Genomic DNA, 21,242 nt, shown 5'->3' with positions numbered 1-21,242 from the left:
AAAAAATCCACTTACTATGACACTATGACTAGGCTGTCCTGCTAGACAATCTACAAACGACCCAATTCCATTTAGAAAATAGTCTTTAGAATCAAGTTATTTATACAACCTAATATTACCTTTTGCACTGAAGTAGTCTATAATTTCTCTATATACCTTCTAATTAGCAATCACTATAATGTTCATGCTGTTATTCTTTGCCAATAAAAAGTATGGGTAGAAAGAGACAGCAGCTTTAGTGGTCTTCAGGACACAATGCAATAGCTAAAAAGAAGCCTCAGGACTTGCTCTTTAAGATATCAAGACTGATCCAAGATGTCCCAATATGTAATTGATAGACAAATACTTTAGCTAATCCCCTTAAATACAGGATCAATTTATACCAAAAAATTCAAAGTTAAGGATTTAGATTGTTGTCAAGGCAGAAATGCAGAATGTTCTTCAGCTAAATCTTCTAATTCACTAGATTTAAAAAAGGTTTAGACAATTCTCTGGATAATCCAGTTTTGGAAACATGGATATGTCTGCCCAATTCTAATAAATGGTTCTGTTTGTGTAGACACATTCACTTTATAAGTTCAACTGTAATCACGCTCACCTGGCAAATCCAACCGCATGGTTGAGACAGTCTGCTAGAGACGCCTGCCTTTCTTCATCTTGTGCCAGCATCAATTTTTCTAACAGAATTTTAAACTTTTCCATTAGTGGAGCCAACAGATTCCTCATTAATGCTTGCTTCCGTTCTGCTGGGTATTCACTATTAACAATCAGCACTCCAGCTGTCTCATAAATAAATAGTTGATCATCGCTGCTCAACAAAGACTGGTAACCATTCTCCTAAAATGAAATTTAGTTGTGCTGAAGTTTCTTTTAGTTCCTCTCATTTAAGCAGAGTTAAGTGCAGAAAGAGGGGAGATGTAATCTGTCACATCAACTCATTATTAAACAGTACATCAAGTACCACAATGAGATATCATCTCACATCTGTTAGAATAGCTGTTATCAATCGGACAAGTAATAACAAGCATTGGAGAGGATGCAGAGAAAAAGGAACCCTTACACTCTGCTGGTGGGACTGCAACTGGTACAGCCGCTATGGAAAACAGTATGGAGGTTCCTCAAAACACTAAGAATTGATCTATCATATGATCCAGCAATCCCTCTACTGCGTATTTACCCCAAAGACATGAAAACCCATATCCAAAAAGATATTTGCACACCGATGTTCAGAGCAGCATTATTCACAGTGGCCAGGACATGGAAGCAACTGAAATGTCCTATGATAGATGACTGGCTGAAGAAGCTGTGGTACATATATACAATGGAATATTACTCAGCCATAAGAGATGAAATATTGCCATTTGTGACAACCTGGATGGACCTCAAGATAATCATGCTAAGCGAAATAAGCCAGATTGAAAAAGTCTGGCTTATTTCGCTTAGCATGATTATCTTGAAAATCACATGATATCACTTATTATGTGGAATATAAACCTAAAAGCAACAAATGAACAGGACAAACAGAGACTCACAGATGTGGACTACTGACTAGTGGTTACCAGAGGGTAGGGGGTGGGGAAGGAGGGGGGAGGTAGACGGGGTGGTCAAATATGTGGTGACAGAAAGAAATCTAACTATGGGAGGTGAACACACAGTGCAAATATATATGTATGCCAACACACAGTGTAAACATATATGTATGCCATACTGTTAAAGTATACACCTGAAACTTATTGGATTTAGTTAACCAATGTCACCATGAAAAAATAAATTAATTAAAAAAAAAAAGAAAAAGAAATCTCTCATCTCTTAAAAAAAGAAATGTCCCGATTAGGAAGTGACCAAAGCACTTATTAAGTACCCTAGGACCAATAACTGCTCTAACAGTTGAGAACACAAAGATAAAGTAGCTATAGAAGCATAAAGTACTCAGAACAGGTCACTGTGAACTGCCAAGGAAAACTGGTATTAACTAGGTGAAGTACTTTAACATACAGGTTTTTGTAGTATGTAGGCAAAGATAATTTAACCATATAATTCACTAGTAACCTTTCGTGCAGTAAAATTATATAACCTTTGTATCCTAAATACTGATATATACTTAAAAGAACAAGTGTTATTTTTTGTTCAACACTTTTCAAGTGGCAGCTCTAGTAGTATCTTATCAAAATTGGAAAAAAAATGAGTCAATGTCAGTATTTTGCTTTACACAAAAACATCAGTCAAAATGTGCTTAAGAAAGTATCTTAACTTAAATCTTTCTAGTGAAATGGACACCAAAACATTCAGATCAACCAGCATTTAAATATTTTTACCCCAAGCCTAAAAAAGTTAAACACAGAAAAACTTCAGTCAAATAGTAGCAGTCACTGAGAATGGCTAATATGACCATGGTACTAAATAAAAATTTGAAATTGATTTTTTTTCTTCTCCATAAAACACTTTACCAATATTTAATAGATACTTACAGGTGGAGAAAGCTCTAATAAATCTTGTATTCTATTCAGAATATCCTCAATGAAAGGATTCATTTGTTTACTGAATAAAAGCAAAAAGAAAAATCACAATAAATCACATAAATAATAGTGCTCGAAAGTTGCTAAAAACACCAACTCTTACTTTAAGGCAGAACTAAGAAAAAGTTCAGTTCTAAGCTAAACACATGTGATTATTAAGACTAGCGATGATTTTTAAAAATTACAACCTTATAAGCCAAAGATGAGTAGTTTTCATACCAAAAACTGGTACTAGTAAAGAACAATACAACGTAAAACAGAATAAGCTAAAAAATGTATTTTCAAAGAATACACTACTGATCCACGGCAAGAAAAGTGTTGGTTAAATAAGTAATTACATAATGTCATTCATTAATGATTAGTGTTACATATAAAAGTATGCAAATAAATCACTTTTTAACGATGAACAAAGTAAATGGATAATGAGGAGGAAAAAAGTCATGATACAAAAAATACTCAACTTAAAAAATGCCTTAGAACAGAAAAAGAACAATCTGCCACAGGCTCTTAGAAAATAATTTATATGTCTTATTTAATAACTTTAAAAATAAAAACTAAACATAATAGCTGAAATTTTGTACTTACTTGAGAGATTTGACAAATCTAGAAAACAGGTAAGCGGTTCTGCTCCTCACTTTTGCACTAGAATGTCGCAGACCTCTGTGATCTAAGAAAGCCATCTGAAGAAACAGAAACACTTTTACTATTATTGGACTTTTGCTATTGTCATGATACATTTTTATTTACACCAAATTTTACTTAGCTCCTAGAAGGCAGGAATCAGGTATACATTAATAAGTAATCCCATACAACACACAAACAGGCTCTTGAAGGTTTGTTCTAGGTGACTGATTAGATAGAAATTGTCCATTTTAAAGAAATGGAGGAAGGTTTAGTTTCAGTGCATTCAAGAGTTTTTCAGAACTTTTGGTTCTGGAAAAAGTCATAAAAGACAGAATATTATCTACTCAATAAATGAAGTAAATGAAAAATAGAAATTGAGAGTAAAATAAATACTTACTAGTACACATGGAATGTGTTGAGGTTCAACTGTGAAAAACTTTTCATATCTAACAACAGTTTCAAAGAACTCCAATGTCACAGATGTATGCTGATAGGAACTAACTCCTGATGTTACCAACTGAAGCAGAAAAAGTTAAGAAATCTATCCTTATTTATTGCAACATCAAAATGCCCCAGTATTTACAGATACTAAGCTCTAACAAGGAACTCCCAATTAGCTTATAGTGAAAACAGAAAATTATATTTAAAATAAATTATCTTCAGTATACTTACAGTTCGCATCATATCCTGCAAAGCACTAGCTTTTGAAACATCACCTGAGAAGTGAGCACCATGAGATACTGGAAGAGCTTCTGCCAACATATACAGCAATCTTATTGCTACTTCAACTTCCATAAACCGTGTAGTCTGCCAATTCCTACCAAGGTATAACAAGTCACTGAGATCTGAACATACACTTTCTATACGACTAGTGATGCACAGGATAAAGATACCAACGAAAGCTACTTTAATTATTAAAAAGTCGTAGCAATTGTTAAATTTTGCCAGGCAACATAATTTATAGCACAAAAGAGGAAATAACTGATTTAATTCATTTTATGTTTCAAAAAGTAATGTTTCCCCCCAAAGATCAAGATTACTAAAGGAGATAAGTGCATCATTTCAGATACACATAAGATCTTAATCAGTCAGACAAATTAATAAGTCAAATGAATCACTTATTGTAGATCATCATCAGGGAGAAAAAAAGAGGTGACTTATTACAAAAACAGTAACAAACTTACTGCAGTGTAGAACTAAAAACTCTGCGAACAGAAGCCAGCAGTAACTCTGGTGAAACTTGAGCGAGCCTGTCCAACAATAACTTCAGTTGTTTTCTATATTCTACAAACATGGCTTCATCTTCACCCTATGATGTATTTTTAAATTCTCATTTTAAAAACTTAAAAGACCTTAAAATTCATGTAAATGGTGAATTGTCATTAGTTTTCTACATTTACAAATTAATCACTTTTGTTTTTTTTTATCAATATTTATTTACACAGAAAAACTTAGTAGCCTTTCTCTTTCTGCTCACGACACAGTCCTAGACCTTGAAAGCCTAGAGCCAGACACAGTACAGGTAGGTGGTCAAAGACAAAGTCTAGAGCCAGAATGGGTTCACATTGGACTTTTTGAGAACTTTCTTACCTTATTTATACTCTTATCTTTATGGCCACTGTAAAAACTGTAATGTTGTCTGACTAAAGCTACTGATGTAACGAGCCTGGCACTTTGAAAGTGCACAGTGTGTTGGTTATCATCACCATTATCCTTTTATAGTCTAAAGTATTTAAATGCTTAAAGTAAGGAATATGACACTTTGGCACACAGCTAAATAGTATATACCACTAGTTATTAGAAATCACCTAATAACCCTTCTGTTCGGTGAGAAGCTAATTCACTGGCAACCCTAAACAAGACTTCTGACCAGAACAAGTCCAGGCAGCTAAATGCCTCACACCCACTCTCTCACAGACACTTATGATCTCAGGTCCACTGACCCAGCCTCAACTCATCACTCTTATTAAATACAAAGTGAGATATGATCACCAATAATATTGACTGTCAATATTTTATAAAGTTCGATGCTACTAAGTATTTTAAAAAGGGACCAAAAATGTAAGATTATGAGGCTTTCATTAATTTTACCTAAAGTCGAAGTCAATATGACAAATTTTAAAAATATTTGTTTTAAAGAACTCTAAAATGATCAAAACTTGAAATGTCAATTTGATGTAAGTAAATAAAATTAAAACTGATTTCTCCTTAATGAAAATTCTTACCTCATTTTCAAAGTTATATTCTTCATCATAAGTCAATTTTTTCATAACGGCCAACATGATTGCCTAAAATTAGGAATAAAATATCTTTTGTCAATTTCCTTTAATTTCATAAAATTAAAAATTAAGCTAAATTTCAAGAAAGATTGCAGACACAGATACTATTATTAATTTAAAAGAAGCAAAAAGAAGTCAGTTACCTCTACATTAGCTTTTTGCTGATCCGAGAGCACTGTAAGCTGTTAAAAAGAAAGCAATAATTTATTAGGTTTCCTAAAGTTATACTTATCAGAATATTTTTCTAATCAATTAAGATCTTTAAAACCATGCATGCAACTTTTTTGGAAGGCAGTTTGGCAACCCCTTTCTATGTTTAAAATGTACTTAACCTAAGATCTAGCAATTCCATTTCTAGTAAATAACTTGACATGTAGATGAAGTTGATTTTTAAAGATACTTATGTGTTCAGCAAAGTAACAGGTTATAGGACAGTAAAGTATGATATCACTTTGTTTATAAATAAAGCAAAAAAAAGTCTAGGAATCTACAATGAGATGCACAGTGGGATTACCAAAAGTGATTTTAACTTTCTTCATACCTTTCCACATTGCCTCAAATTTCTTAAAGTATGCATGCAGGTATGTGTTATATTTATAACAAACAAAAGTTAATTGGAAAAAAAATTATTTTAAGCTTGACTTGATTCAACTAAAACAATATAAATAAAATAGGAATGGTTCTCACATCTAATGTCATACTGAAAAGTTACTAATTCTTTAAAAGGAAACATGCTATGATATAGAGATTAATATCTTCTAAATTTTAAGTTCTTATTGGAACCAATTCTCTAGGAGGAAATTTTTAATTGTAAAAAACTGTTTATAAGAAATGATGTATATATAATTAAAATAATAAACCATGTTTAACAAAATTTCTACTGTGTTTAGAAATAAACACAAATTCATAAATGAAAAAAATAAGCTAAGCCTATAACTAATTCTGAAGCTTGTTAGAATCTGGCCACTTCTGTTTTCTGGCTAAAAGTTTAAAAAAAAAAAAAGAAAGAAAGAAATACATTAATATTTAACAGCAAATGTCATTCATTAGGTAGAATTATTTTCATTTTTCCTGTTACTTTCCAATTCTCTATGGCTCTTCTATATTATCTATGGGACAAAAAGATCAAAACAAGGACCCACCTGTTTCAAAATATGAAGATAATCATAACAAAATCCAATAATGTTAGAAGAGATATCATCGTCCTCATGAATTAGTAGCTGCAACATCAGCTCCACTTTTGTTTCAATAGCTTGTAGTGCCTCTTGAGCATTCTTAATATCCCCATTCTTAATTAGTTTAGTCCAGCTAACTATCAATGACTGTCCCATTCCATTTACCAGTTTAGAAAATCTGGCCAGAAAGTCAACATCTTCCTCCTTAAAAGCAATCAAGACAGATCTCAATTTAAAACCACCCCACCTAAGAGTAAGAGGGAAATCCCTAAACTTTATTATGAATCAAGTGCCATTCAATTTTAGGATTCAATTTTAAACTAATATTACTTAACAATTCTATCATTTTGACTGAGAAATTTTTAGAATTTGAATGATTCTACTATTATTATCCACTAGTACTCTTTAAAACAACTATTTTTAATGATTATAGTCCTGTAGACATTTCTGACTTTATAAAAGCTTAAAAACAAAAATGTGTGGTTTTAGAACCTTCTCCCTAAACTGTTGAATTTAGTAGATATGCTCTAATAAAGTTAATGCTGCCATATTACAGTATGTTCGACAATTTACAATAGTCCTTTCTGATACTACTAAATTTGCGCCTAACTAGGCTGCAGAGATACCGCTATTACAATTACCTGCTAAAGGTCATATCAGTGTTAGAGCCAGAAGGCAAACTTAGATTTTTTTCATTAATTATCCTCACAATGTTTGACATCGAAATAGCTGCACAGTAATTATCTTACCACTGATGCTCTTCTATAGAAAGAGATTTTACCTTCACCATTTTAGGTCTTTCACCAGGGGCTAGATATGATAATTAGCAATGTAAAACACACTATTATTCATCTGTCAGCAAGGAAAACTAGAGTCGTATTACTGACATGTCGGCAATATAAACATTTCTTAGTGATTCTGTCACTGGTAAAATTAAAATGAAAATCTTCAAATTCTGTTTCTAAATTACTAATTTATTGCACCCAGACTCCTTTCTCTGTTTGGGTTAATTCTAACAGCTCAAATGAGTAACAATTCAAAAGTATGATGAAAATATAACATTTATAATTAAGTCTAATTTTGGTCAAAACACACTGCTATGTTCCTTACTACTTAAAGTACAGTCTATGGACCAGCAGTTTCAGCATTACCAGGGGTTTGTTAAAAATACATAGCTGCAAGTACCATCCCAGATCTTTATGTTTAAGAACTGGCATAAGATATTGTCCCAGGCAAATGCTACAGATAACATGACTTTCTGGATACAGTGTTTCATTAGTATAATCTCAAGGAAAGTTTCCAACATTAAAAAAAAAAAAAAAAAAAAAGGAAAGGAAAACAAAGCATATTTGAATTACTACCTATCCTAGTGTGTTCTAACAATTTTCAAAACTTTATATATAAATCTACTGACCTGGTCAATGCTGAAAAACCCAGCAGACTGTAACACTTGACACAAAGATTCTACTAGTTTCATTTTATCAACAGGATCCATTCCTTTATTTACAATTTCAAATAAACAGTCACATGCTTCTTCCCGTAGAACTTCTATTGACATATGACCTAGCAGCATATTTATAAACCTGGCAATGGGGGAATAGGGAATATAATTGTTATAATATTTTCAAATTCATGAGTTTTATATACTGTTTTTTTGCAGGTTTGTATTTTAAAAATATACGTATACTCACTCACCTATCATTGGCTATAAGGGATAAGTCTATCCACGAAACATAAGCTCCAACTACTTCAAGGCACTGACATGTCACTTCTGAATTACTATACTGATAATTTTGTAAGATTTGGTACCATGATTCCACCAGGTTTGGAATGCACTGTTCCCTCATGGTATCTTTTATTAGAGTATTTCTTCGAGCCTCCTAAAAAAACGAAACACCTTATATGCAATCAAAGTAGATCACCTCACAATGTTTGACATCGAAATAGCTGCACAGTAATTATCTTACCACTGAACTTCTAGACTTGTTAACACATTCCCTGACACTGTTTCCTATTGATCAACTCTAAAAACATCCTGTGATTCTATTTCCTCTTTCCGTTTTACTCCTCAGTGCCAGACTTAATCTCTTATTAAACATAAACTATAAATAAGCATTACGTAGAATTCTTAAGCACTGTGATAAAAGTTATTTCTCAATATTATGCAAACAGAATACTTAAAGAGAATGGCAATAACTTAAATGGGTAATACCCTTTATAAGTATGTATAAGTATGTTTGATATACAATGACCTTAAAATAACTTGGATTAACCTATTCCTACTATATTCTTTAAGAATAAGGAGAAGTTTATATTGGGTAATTAAGAAATAAAGACTAAGGTGAAGGGCTATGTCACTGAGAATACAGAAGAACCCAGCACTGACTCATAAGTAATACTTCTTTCTCACTCTGTGATTATATAGTAGCAGTAAATAGACCACATATCCCTACAAATTCACAGGAGAAAATCGATTTGTATATTTCACCAGAAAGTGCTCGCTTAGTTAAAAAAAAAAAATCTAAAGTAATACTCTAACTTCAACTTACACCTACCTGGAAAATAAAAACAAACCCAAGTTTAAGTTCTTTTGTAAAATAGAATTCAAAATGCTAAATAAATCTGCGATTATTAAGAAAGTTCATCTCAAAAATAAGACTTATGCTCCTTTCATTTTGTGCCCATTATTTCCTACAAAATCTACAATGGAAACTAAAAATTAATGGGAAGTTACTTGCCTCTGATGTATGTACCACATCACGATCCACCAACTCTGAATCAATAGCCATGAGGATTCGGAGGTATAGATCTACTCCCCTTGGATTTAGGTCCACTACTGAGAGAATGTCAAAAAAAAACTTAGGCCATTTAGTGAGATATTCTGTAACAAAAAGCAAGGCGAAGACTTGGGCTGCTTTATTTCGTATAAAAGTCTTCTCTGGTTGGGGAGTCAGCATCTGACAAACAGAGAAACAGTCCATAAAATTAAATGTAAATTGAAAAGATTCTAACACAGTTTTCCTATTTAATAATAAATAATAATTTATTATTAAATATTTCAACATGGTCTAGATAAGCTATGCAACAAATGTGCTTGAAAATTACCAAACATTTAAGCAACTGAGCAGTGGGGAACAATCAATGAACAAAGGTGCTAATGGTTACTTCTCAGTCTCACACTTTTAGAGAAGTTTTATGTGCAGTTCCTATAATTTTTCTAAGAAGAAAAAAATTTGTTTTCTTCTAGCTGCTTGCTCTTTATAGGAAAATAAAATTTCTAGCTGCACAACTGCTTTATACATACATTAAGATTAGCTAAAATTAATAAAAAAAGAAATTCTACTGGCCCCTTTGAAAAGGGCTCTTTGTTGAAGAGGCTGTCCAAGAGGGCTCACCTTTAAGAGTGGGCATAAAAGCTGCTTTTCTCAAGCAGTTAAAAAAAACTATATTTTAAAACAAAAGTTTCCACGTGTCATGGAAAGCATGACAGTTTCATTACCTAATATAATTTAAAATTATTGCTAAGTTTTCTTCTACCCATGATCTTCAAAACCAGCACTTTCTTAAAAAGTTGCAAGATTACACAGAGGATAAATGATCAACATTTTTGAGGCAAAGTTTCAAACTCCTGCAAAAATAAAAATTTAAATATCCGGTAATTTGAGGTACTGAATGAAATCATTATTTTACCTGAGCTTGAAGCCAAGATACGAGCGTCTCCCTAATCAGTTGTTGTTGAACAGTAGTTAGTTCTGAATATCTGTTCAAAATAGAGAAGAAAATTAATAACGGCTATACTTGGTGTCTGCAGTTTAAGCTCCTCTTATATATTTGAAAAATAAAAATTGGATAGCATTCAATTGTCTAAAACTACCTCAAATAAAATGATAATGCCTCTCATCACTGCTTTAGGGAAAAGATAGGGGTGGGAATAGAGGTGGGGTATCAATATTGATATGTTTAATTTATGGTTCAGTTCATGTTGAAAAAATGGCAGCTGCACAATTTTTCAAACAGAAATATGTCCATGTTCTGAGGTCTGTGGCTTACAGAATAAGTAAATAGGCAAACTTCTGAGTCTTCTGAGCAGTGATTTATTGTTTTTGCTTAATTAAGGCAGGGCTCTAAATACAAGAGTCCATACTGCCACTAACAGAGCTGTCATGGAGGCTTGGTGTTGCCAGGTCTGATGTTTCCCGAGAAGCCAGAAATCTATTTTTTTTCCTGTGAAATGGTTGGATTTTTACATGTAACCAACAAACTCAGTATTTTTAAAACACTTTGGGATAAATCAAAACACATCTATAAACTAGATGTGACATACATTGTTAATTTACAACCTGTATTATGGTTTCCTCAAAGAAAGAAAAACTAATTTTAAAAGAATGGCCTCTTTTCACGAATCTCAGAGTCAAACAGTGAGAAAAGACTTACTTATATTTAATTTGATGTTCTAATACTTGAAAGCAGAAAAACTTTATGTGATCATCACTGGGGGAACAAAAGAAAATTAGATGAACAGAATATGAATTGGAGAAAACAAATCAAAGGTAAAATATTAGTGAATAACAGTTAAAAAGTTTCTCAAACTAGACTGTTGGCTTGCTTTCTACTTATTGATCTCATTTATTATACTTGTATCCATTTGTTTAAAAAGCTAAGAAAAATTTAAATATACAATAATCAATATTTCCACTAAATTATGTCAAGCAGAACCAAAAAATTTAAGATGCACCTTAAGTATGCTGCCTTGCTGCTTTGCAAATAGAAGACATTTCCCCTAAATTCTAGATGTTAGGATTCCTGGAACAACTCCTACATTTTACAATAGAAAGGCTAGATGTTAAAATGACAAATGGTAAAAGAGCCAGAGACTGAGTTAAATCAGAGATGGTCATCAAAGTCATACTTAAAATTCAACCCTAGACAATTCTATTGCAGCCAATCTAAAACAAGCAGAGTCACCTGAACTGGCAGTCTAGCCTCAAAATTCATACAGAAAACCAAGTTAAAAATATACTGCCCTTATAAAATGGGAGCCAAACCCAGTATCCGGCAATTATCCACTTTGGACTGTTTCTCTAGGGGTGATACAGAGTTGCAGTGAGCTAGCTACAAACTCTGACAAAGTCTCTTTAGTGCACAATAATCTATTCATCTAAGATAATTGGTTTGAGCCAGGTTTTGTCAAGGAACAAATTTTAAATATATAACACTAAATGGTCAATAAAAGACTAGAGATGTTATCTTCATTTAGACAACATAAATTAACCAAACAAAACATTTTCACACATAAGATAAAACTTAATCTTGCAAAAGTTTTTTTAAGTTAGGTTTAATTAGCATCTCTTCTAAGACCTTAGGGTTTCTATCCTTATTACAGATGACATTGAAGCCTTAAGTACTTATACAAGACTTTGGTCTTCCTCTCAAAAACAAAACAAACAAACAAACAAACAAAAACACCAAAAAAACAACTAGAAGAAGCCTTTAAATAAAAGCCAGCCCTCATTTATGCTAAGACATATGGATGTTCTCGAAACCAACTTCTTCACTAAACTGGAGCACTTGGTTTCAGCTGTAAAAACAGTGACTGATAACCATGGCATGCCAAGAACTCCACTAGGAGCCATCACTAACTCTCAGGAACTTCTACTTCCACCAGTGAGTTGTTTGCTTACAGCTCGTCAGTTGTATCTCCAGGCTTCACTATGCCAAGTGTACCTTTTTTGTGATTAAGTAACTTAATTTTATTATAAACTAATGAAATGAGTATGATAAGAGTTCTTATTTTTGTAAAAATTATGTTGAAGGCTTTAGAAAGACTTCATAGAAAGTCACATTGCGGGGCTTGGGGGGAAACTTGTACATGTGTGATGTAGGCTAGATAACCAGAAGACTTGAAGAGGAAAGTATAGGAACTTGCATTCATTGTACCTCAATCCACTAGAGGCCCGAATAGATATGGATTTGATCAACATAACAATGACAAAGTGAATGCTAGAAGTATATACACAAAGAAAAGACATTGGTCAAATACCAAGATTGGTATTTGAATGCTTATATATGTTAAATTAAAATTAAACAATTAAGATATATATAATTCATGATTACCTCTTTTACCAAGTTTTTAAGAAAACTATCACTAGTATCATAAGACAAGGAAATTTTTACTGTACTATATTCCAGTTGAGATCTGCTGTGAGGTACGCAGCATAAGGCAGAGGATAGTTTTACCATCTTAAAAAGGCCAAATTATTATTTTACTATTTTTCTCATTTCTACACTGGTTTTTCAAAACACAGTTGTAAAATGTTTTTATAAAAATATTCTCCAAATACAGGTAAATTCAACAGTCCTGTCAAGCTCATAGAAATTTAAATTCTTCTAAGAGTCACGTGAATTTCATTTTAATTACCTGTATGTCCTCTGGGCTAGAGCTTCTGCACATGCCTGCCAGGCATTTGGGGAGATCTTTAATTGCTCAAAATAGGCCAGGGCCTGTAAGATTGCAAAGCAGGAAACCCATTACGAATGGCCAATTTCAATGCCCTGCCAACACTATGGAAGTCGCAAACCAGTAACAGATCAGTGAACCTAAAGGAAAATAGCTAAAACACTTAATTCAGGCTTCTGAATATGTGTAATTTAGAAATCATTCCTAGAAAAAAGGGTAAGTAAAAATCAAGTTCCATCAGTTAGATACTCAAACCTGTTTCCTTATAGCTAAGGAGACATCACAAAAATGCCCTTCAGATCTCACTGGAATTATTAGGAGGATCGAGAGAGAAAATATACAAGTACTTGTCAAACACAATTATAAAATAGTATATAAAGGGTATTTTCCCTATGTAATAGCAATATGCTATTAAAGAGGTGATTATAAAAGACAAAATATATTCTGTATGCCATTTGGTCTAGTATTACAATTCAATTATATTAGATAAGTTGCCTAAAATGTGAGATTAAAATCGGAGAACAACTGCATGGCATGAATTTTGAGAAAGTATCAAATAACTGAAAAAGTCAAAGCTACAGGAAACGTGTTTCCTTGAATTCAGGGCCTTGTTATAAGAGCAGGTGTACTTTAGAATGAATGCAGCATTAAGTCCACATGCTCTCTGCCAGACTGTTGGGAAATAGGAAGTGACTTCTGCTACTCTTTTCATTCTGCATTTTGCAACTGGCATCAACGACAGATGCAGGTTTCACATACGATAATGGACAAATAGTAATCTCAACAACTCGTGGAAATACCTCAAATAGCCAAGAAAATTACACATAAATTAGAAATACTGCTAGATGATTTTAAAGCAATTAATTACATACTAATATAAACCTTAGTCAACATTTTTGAAAATGTGGTTTGTGCCCCATTAATGATTAAATCAATTTTATTGGTCTTGAATAGCAATTAAGAAAAATGAAACATAATAGAAAATATCAGAATGCACTGCACTTAGCAAGAATAACTATTACTTTGTGTAACTTGTAGCTACATGTATATGTATATACTTATTTGTATTTATTTATACATTTATGTATATAATATACTGGTCGTGATGTAAAATTATTTTTTCCTTTGCATTAGAGGTTAAAAATAAAAGCACAAAAGCCTCCATATTTAGGTGATAGTTTCCTATACTATGTAATTGTATAAACGAGGGAATGGTTTTCATTCATGGTCTCAATAGCTGCTCCCACTGACGGAGAACAAGATAAATGAAGGTGAGTAGACGGAGATCACCAAGTGTTATCTAGAGTATAAATAACAGCTATCTTTAGAAAATAAGAATACAGGAATCCAAGCAGCTGCAAAAGAATCTAGTTCAGTTATTGTTTAACAGTATTCTATAAAGCCTAGGGTTCCTTTAGCAATACCTAAGGAGCCTGGGCAGATGATATGGTGCACGTCGATCATGTCATGTTGTATCACTGCCTAATAATTCACTTATCAAAAAAAGGAGGGTGGGGAATTCAGCTGCTAGAATTGTCATTGACATACCATTTTCTTTAAATAATAGCAAGTTTTAAGCCAAAGACAGACATTCCATTTAACAAAAAGAAAAAAAAGTGATGTAATAGCTTAAAAGTTTTCAGTTAACTAGTCTTTGCACTCTAAATCCATGTATTACTATACTAGCATTAAAAAAATTTTTTTTCTGGCAATGATGAACAAGTCAAAGCTTTTATCACCTTGTTCTTCTATCTCATACCTTCTAATAATCTAGTTTCTAAGTGGCAAGTCAGTTCAGCTACTTTTACTGCCCATGTAGAAAACAACTGAGAATCGGGGTGGTATCCATTTATCTTACCACCAAGCTGATTTAAGTTCCCACTACTGAACTCCAACATCAAGACTATCAGTACTCACTTTTCCTTAAGATTCCTTCTTTTCCATCCTAATTGTTATTCAGGTTGGCTTTAATGGGATATCAAATCAAGCCTGGATCAGGATGTTTATACATGCCTGTGACTGATAGAACCAATTTTTACTGAAAAGAAGAATAGCTTCTGTATTAAAAACACTAAAAATTTATTGGTTTTACTTTTCTGAAAAAGAAAATCATGACACATTAAAAAAATATGTCAGATAGTGGAAATAAAAGATTTCTTAAAAAGGACATAAAAAATAACACAGAAGACCATCTAATAACTAAACAAATTGTCAAAGGGTTTTAGTTATAATAGCCAAGCAATACTAAGCCAGACTAAAGCTGAAGATTTAGGATGCTTCAACTATGTAACTAAGGGTTTGAAGGTTGGTAACTTAAACTCCTATGAAAATAAATTTTTGTCTACACACAGAAGACATGGATTTTTAATGTCTTTTGATGTCAAACCAGTTTGATAGGTATCTTATAATTAGCTAGACATTTAATTCTTAATTCTTGTTATTTCCCTCTTTCTGTAGGGCTGGTTACTTATTTAACATCAGAGGTATGTATGTGGTACTATGTTACAAAGTACTTGAGTTTTTTTACTACTTAAAAAAATTCCTGCTCAAAAACACAACAAAAAGTGCTATAATTTTAGTCCAACTGTTAACCTCATTTACTCATTTATAAAAAATATCCTTTGCCATTAGAAGTAAAAAGAAAATGCCTCTCCCTTCACATATCCTATACTTCAAACTGCACACAAAGTCTTTAAACTTAATTATAGGCTAGTTCTTTAGAGTCTTCTTTTATCATCCAGCTATAGTCATGATTATAGGTATAGGCTACATTATATTTAATTATTTATATTTACCCAAATATCCCATCACCTCATATTAGATTCCTTGTCATGAGATCATTTTAAGTAACTTAAGACATGGCATATCATAACTGCTTATATACATGTCTGTCTGGACCAAATAATAAGGATGTTAAATATCACTAATGCAATGGTTAAACAACTTGTGAAGACCAACTCACGCAATGGGAAAATAAAATATACATGTCTGCTACTGTGAAAAGTCCCTTGAACAATCCTTTGTATTACAACTTTTAATTATCAATGATTGATGTGACATAAAGACCTACCTTGAATCACATGAATTTAACTTCTGTTGAGCCAACTAAACAGAAAATAAATCATACCCTTAATTCTATGTTCAGAATATATTCAAATACCTTATCTTTAATTAACTTTATTCATTTCTACCCAAATTAAACTTTTATCATTAGATGTGTTTTTCATTCAAGTCCCCTAATGCAAATCTGCAGTAACGTGTTTTAAAAAAATTATTAAGCCAACTTAACTTACCCTTTGTCTGAAGTCTGAATCAGCATTTGGATTTAGCCCTAAAAGAGCCTGTTCATCCATCCCTGCTGCTATACGTGGAGTTTTCTGATTGCAACAGACGTGCCCTCTGATCCCGCAGAAGAATCCACAAACATCTGCGCACACACAAAAAATGGAAAGAAGACCTGATAAACAAAAGATGCTCATCCAGAATATCATAACAAATGGATAACATTATGTAAAGAAGTTTAAATGTTATAAGAACTTCTTTTGGAACTATCCATATTACAATTAAAGGAGTCTAAGTCTCAGAAGAATGGGCCTGCTAAATACTCCAGGAACGTGTAATTTCTAAAAATCTCAAGTATGCCATTAAGGTTCTCAAATTTTCTCATTCTTCAAGATCATTAATAAAGTATAGAAAATAATTATTTCCTACTTTAAATGGAAGCATTTAATTTATGCAATGTTTTTTCATACTATCTCCAGTACATATTTAAATGGCACTTGTATAACTATTTTTAAAAATGACAAATCCAGATTCTGTTAATTCTAATTTGCCTTTCATTTCTCTATTATCACAAACCTTTCTTTAAAAACAGAATGGCTGGCTAAACAGTGACCTCAGAGTTCAAGATCCTTATTGGAGTATCTACAAGTACTTCAAAAGAAGTCAAATGAAAGAGGAATGAATGAGTGAAAACCAATAATTTAGCTTTTGAACAATGGGCTAGCTCTGCCTTTTACAGATTGTTACTCTTGCCAGCTAATTCTAGAAATGTATTTCAAGAAATGTTTTATAATAGTAGCTATACAAAGTGACAAATAATACTCTTATTTAAGTACTTTTTTTGTCTCTAGAAAGTAATGCACTTTTTTACAATATTGTCTTAATGTTCTCAAAGAAGAACATAAGCCTCAAGAAACAACTTGATTGTATACATGAAAATGTATATTTATTTGAGGAAATGAGAAACTAACTCTAAATAAAGTGAAAATCACATTTATTCTCTCAAGGTAGGGAGAGAGAATAAAGGTAGGTAGGGAGACCAGGCCTTACTACTCCCGCTAAAAGGCTGTGGGGTTTTTGTTTGTTTAATTATCATAATCAAAGAGAGATCAGAGCCTAAAGAGGCCAGGAGACTAAGTAGATCGGGGGTGGGAGATACAGCCTTTTCAGAATGGTGAGACCAGGATAAGACCCAGGGTTAAAGGACCCCAACTACCACGTGCTTTTCTGTCTTCCCCCTGGGCCTGCTTGAATCAAATGATAAATCAGGGTATGTGCGGAGAACCTTGGAGAACAAAGCTCGGCCCTTTCTTACTGTTACTATCATACTTGCAGACTACAGCATAGCAGTGTAGCTCCCCACTGTCCTCAGGATTAAGATCCTAACACTGTGAATGACCCGTCACCATTCTGTACCCCAACTCAGCAAGGCCAAAGGTATCCTGCCTTTCATCTACTTACACTGCTCTTTTCTTGTTCCTTGGTTAACCCTTGCCTGCCCTTCAGAATTCAGCTTAGAGGTCACCTCTTTCAAGGATTCTTTGACCCCTGTTATCCAACTCTCCCAAACTGGATTAGATGCCCCTCCTAAAGGCTGAAAGTCACTGCCTGCTTACTAGTTTTCTCTCATTAACTAACTTTAAAGGGCAAGGGCTAACTGTCTTGAATACTCATTTCTACATCCCTAGGATACAACAGAACATAGGTGTTCGATTTGGAAAGATCTGGATTTGTAGTCCAATTCTGTCATTTTCAAACTGGGGCCAAGTGAACAATTATGAAATCTGAGAGACAGCCCCTTCCACGAAATGGGAAAAAGAGTATCTGCTCATAAAGTTGTAAAGACTTCAATGAGATGAAATATATAAAGTATGCTTGGCACATAGTGGGCCCTCGAAAGGTTATTCATAATTCAGAGCTAGGGACATGAGGGATGGGAACTATGGGCATTCCAGATTTATCGTGTACTAGTAAATTGATATATTGAACAGATGAGAAAACAACAAAAGCAATGATTCTCCTCCATTCACCCCACCAGCCAAAAATGACCAGAAAATGTGATGACAATTACTCTATAAAATGCACGCATACAGAGAAAAGACAAATTGAATTTCTAGAAACCCCAGCTTGAGAAGTCCTATAAAAGATTCCTTGAATTTGGCATGGCTTTAGGGAAAACTGCTCAAGCTTGGTCAAGCCATTTTGATTCCATAAGGGAAACAGCAAGTGGTTCTAAGATAAAACATGGCAAATAAAACTACCTAAGGAAACAAACTTGTTACAGTTGTCAGTACAGAAAGAATCCTTCACAGAGAAGGCACTTAGATGATAATCACTATGCAATGGAACATGGTAAATTACCTATGTGTGCACGAACACCTGAAGTTACAACCTGTGCGAGGTGACAATTTTCCCAGTAAAAGGTTGTGCATGAACACATGATGTTCTAACAAGACATAGCCCTGCAGGTTTAAACATTTGTTAAAACGCGACTATGCATTTAGCAAATGTTCTGGGGAGAAGGCAACATATTTAAAATTCTAAGCCCTAATTTTTCCTGGATAGCCATTAAATCAGGAAAAAAACAATTTAGAAAAATCCATCCGCACCTACTGAAGGCGGTTCAAGACCAGGACTGAATCTTAGCCTTTTAACATCACGCTGACAAGTCGCTTTAATAAAACGTAACTTCCTCCAGTAAAAACTAATTAGTACTTTCAAAAAGTACTTTTTTTTTTTTTTCTGGTTACAGGAGACATCACTCTTGCAGAATTGTGAGAAAGGGACGCGAAGAAATGGCGAGTCTCTGCTGGCAAATTACTACACAGAAATAACGCTTTTCGCTTTTTTGTCCTGGGGCGGAGGGGCGAGTCAAGTTTAAGCCCTCTGCAGATGAAACTGGTGAGACACGCAATAACTATCACGAATGGGCTTGGCCACTTTATTAACCTGGGGGCCACAAGCGATCCCGACCCTCCTCGGCCAGCCACGTCCCTTTCCTTCCCCCGGATCCCTCCCCTAAAGGAAGCCTCGTGGCAACTCCGGTGATGAAACACTCGGCAACGGGCAGCCACGCACTGGGGACATGCTCCACGGCGGCCACAGCGAGTACCCACCCCCACCCACTCCACCAAACCTCCCGGCACACTACCACCGAGGGCCCCCAGCCCGCACCCCTCCTCAGCTCCCCGGGCCGGTCCTCCCAGCCAACTTCCACGCAGCCATGTGCGGACCGAGCTGGGTCCGAGCCCCGCCGCCCCCAATCCCCGAGTCACCTTCCCTATCACTCCATCCCGCCTCCCTGCCTGCACTCCCGGGGGTCGGTCAGCGGAGCGGAGCGGGGCTGCAAGCAGTGATCGAGGAGAGCGGCCCTCGTTCTTGTCGCCGTCGTACTCCGCCACAGCCGCAGCGCTAACGCCGGAGACCGAGCTGGCCGGGGCCAAGCGTCTCTAGCCGCTCCGCGTCCCCTGGCTCCTTCTCTTGCGTGGCGCCGGGCCGGCAAGCTAGGAAAAGGAGGCGGGCAGGATCCGCGCCCCAGGAAGGGAAAGAGCGCGAGGGCCCGGCTAACGCCGCCGCCGTCGCCGCTGAGTCAGCGCGAAGCGCGTTCCCAGCGTCTGTGCCGCGCGGGCCGGCGCCAGCAGCCTCATGGAGGTCGCGGACAGCAGCCCGCGGGCCGTGTCGGAAGCCTACAACTCCCAGCATGCAACGTGCAGGCGGCGCTTCCGGACGGCGGGGCGCACACGCACTCCCGGGCGCTCTCCGGGAGGCGTGGTCGGCCGGGCCTGTGGTGCATGCTGGGATGGAGCGTCCTACCTGAATCGCTCCCGGGGCGTTGAATACCTCGTGCCTTCTGCGCGGATCCGAGGCGCTGGTCGGGTTTGCGCAGCATTTTCCATAAAGGCTTGGTTAGATGGTTGGTAGATTAGATTACCCAGATCTGGATGACGTAGTCAAAACCACGTGCGAGTCAGTTGTTTAATTGCTCTTTGGTCCCATTAAAAGGAAAGCATTCTTAGGAAATCCTATTCGTAGGTTTCTTCTATGCTATGGTTACTTCGTCTCTTCATTCACCGATTTATTAATTTATGAATGCATCGAGGCAGTATAGGCTCAAGCTGCTTGGGTTTGAATCCCAGCCCCCCTGTTCACTAGTTGACCTCAGTTTCGGGCATGTTACATAATCTGTACTTCAGTTTACTCTTCTATAAAATGGGGGTGATTAAAGTACTGAGCTCAAAAGGTTGTTGTGAGGATTGAGTTAATACAGGTGTTTGGGACAAATAAACGCTTGATACTTAGGTTTCGCTTGATTATTCAATACGGGCTGCATACAGATTAGGTTGCAGTCACTGGGACTACATAGAAAAGAACAAAACTTGGGGGAATGAGAAGAGAAGTAGAATAAAATTAATATAGCACTTTAACAGCTACATTTATTTAGTGACCCACCAAGTACAAGACACTGCACCAGCCATTTCATATATAAAGTATCCTGAATCACTTTTGCGTCGAAGTTTGTAATTTACTTGTTCAGAATGTCAGGCTAGGATTCTTGTCCCTATTTATTTCAGTGTATATCCCCAGCATCTAGTACAGTACTAGTGCCAGCCTGGAGTTAAAATTCAATAAGTGAACAATTGCATGAATTCTTACATTAGCTGTATAGGTCAACTATGGACTACGGAGGCCCAACATTAATCTTGGTCTGAGTGGCTCCAAAGTCTTTAATATTAAATATGTTCAGTATATTGCACTGCCTGATCCTAAAGAACATCAAAAATACAGTCTATTGTATTGTTACTGTCTTTATTTGCTCTTTTGTAAAATCATTTTGTGAATATTTCATATGTTAAATTTCATTATTTACAGCCTATCTAGTATCTATAGCTTAAATACAGTTTAACATTGA

At 35.1% G+C, this 21,242-nt stretch overlaps 1 protein-coding gene across 4 annotated transcripts in view; it reads right to left on the bottom strand.

Annotated features, from left to right (window-relative positions):
- Window positions 1-19,900, bottom strand: part of XPOT (exportin for tRNA) — a 31,687-nt gene extending 11,787 nt beyond the window's left edge. The window contains exons 1-17 of one of the 4 annotated variants that reach the window (XM_039865905.1): window positions 19,614-19,900; window positions 16,345-16,478; window positions 13,013-13,095; window positions 11,029-11,085; window positions 10,285-10,354; window positions 9,333-9,551; window positions 8,290-8,474; window positions 8,009-8,177; window positions 6,562-6,798; window positions 5,563-5,601; window positions 5,366-5,428; window positions 4,325-4,449; window positions 3,813-3,957; window positions 3,538-3,657; window positions 3,102-3,196; window positions 2,469-2,538; window positions 599-837 (exon numbers count right to left, since the gene is read on the bottom strand). In XM_039865905.1, coding sequence (XP_039721839.1) covers window positions 599-837; window positions 2,469-2,538; window positions 3,102-3,196; window positions 3,538-3,657; window positions 3,813-3,957; window positions 4,325-4,449; window positions 5,366-5,428; window positions 5,563-5,601; window positions 6,562-6,798; window positions 8,009-8,177; window positions 8,290-8,474; window positions 9,333-9,551; window positions 10,285-10,354; window positions 11,029-11,085; window positions 13,013-13,095; window positions 16,345-16,404 — 1,976 coding nt within the window. In that variant the 5' untranslated portion in view covers window positions 16,405-16,478; window positions 19,614-19,900. Of the gene's footprint in view, window positions 1-598; window positions 838-2,468; window positions 2,539-3,101; window positions 3,197-3,537; window positions 3,658-3,812; window positions 3,958-4,324; window positions 4,450-5,365; window positions 5,429-5,562; window positions 5,602-6,561; window positions 6,799-8,008; window positions 8,178-8,289; window positions 8,475-9,332; window positions 9,552-10,284; window positions 10,355-11,028; window positions 11,086-13,012; window positions 13,096-14,968; window positions 15,071-16,344; window positions 16,479-19,608 lie in introns of those variants that run through there. The other 3 variants (XM_039865906.1, XM_039865904.1, XM_039865907.1) reach the window with 3 other exon arrangements.
- Between the last annotated feature and the right edge of the window lie 1,342 nt (window positions 19,901-21,242).

The sequence above is a fragment of the Pteropus medius genome, unplaced genomic scaffold, assembly GCF_902729225.1.
Source record: "Pteropus medius unplaced genomic scaffold, Ma_sr-lr_union100, whole genome shotgun sequence".
NCBI lineage: Eukaryota > Metazoa > Chordata > Mammalia > Chiroptera > Pteropodidae > Pteropus > Pteropus medius.
This window is presented reverse-complemented; position numbering and strand designations above follow the sequence as displayed.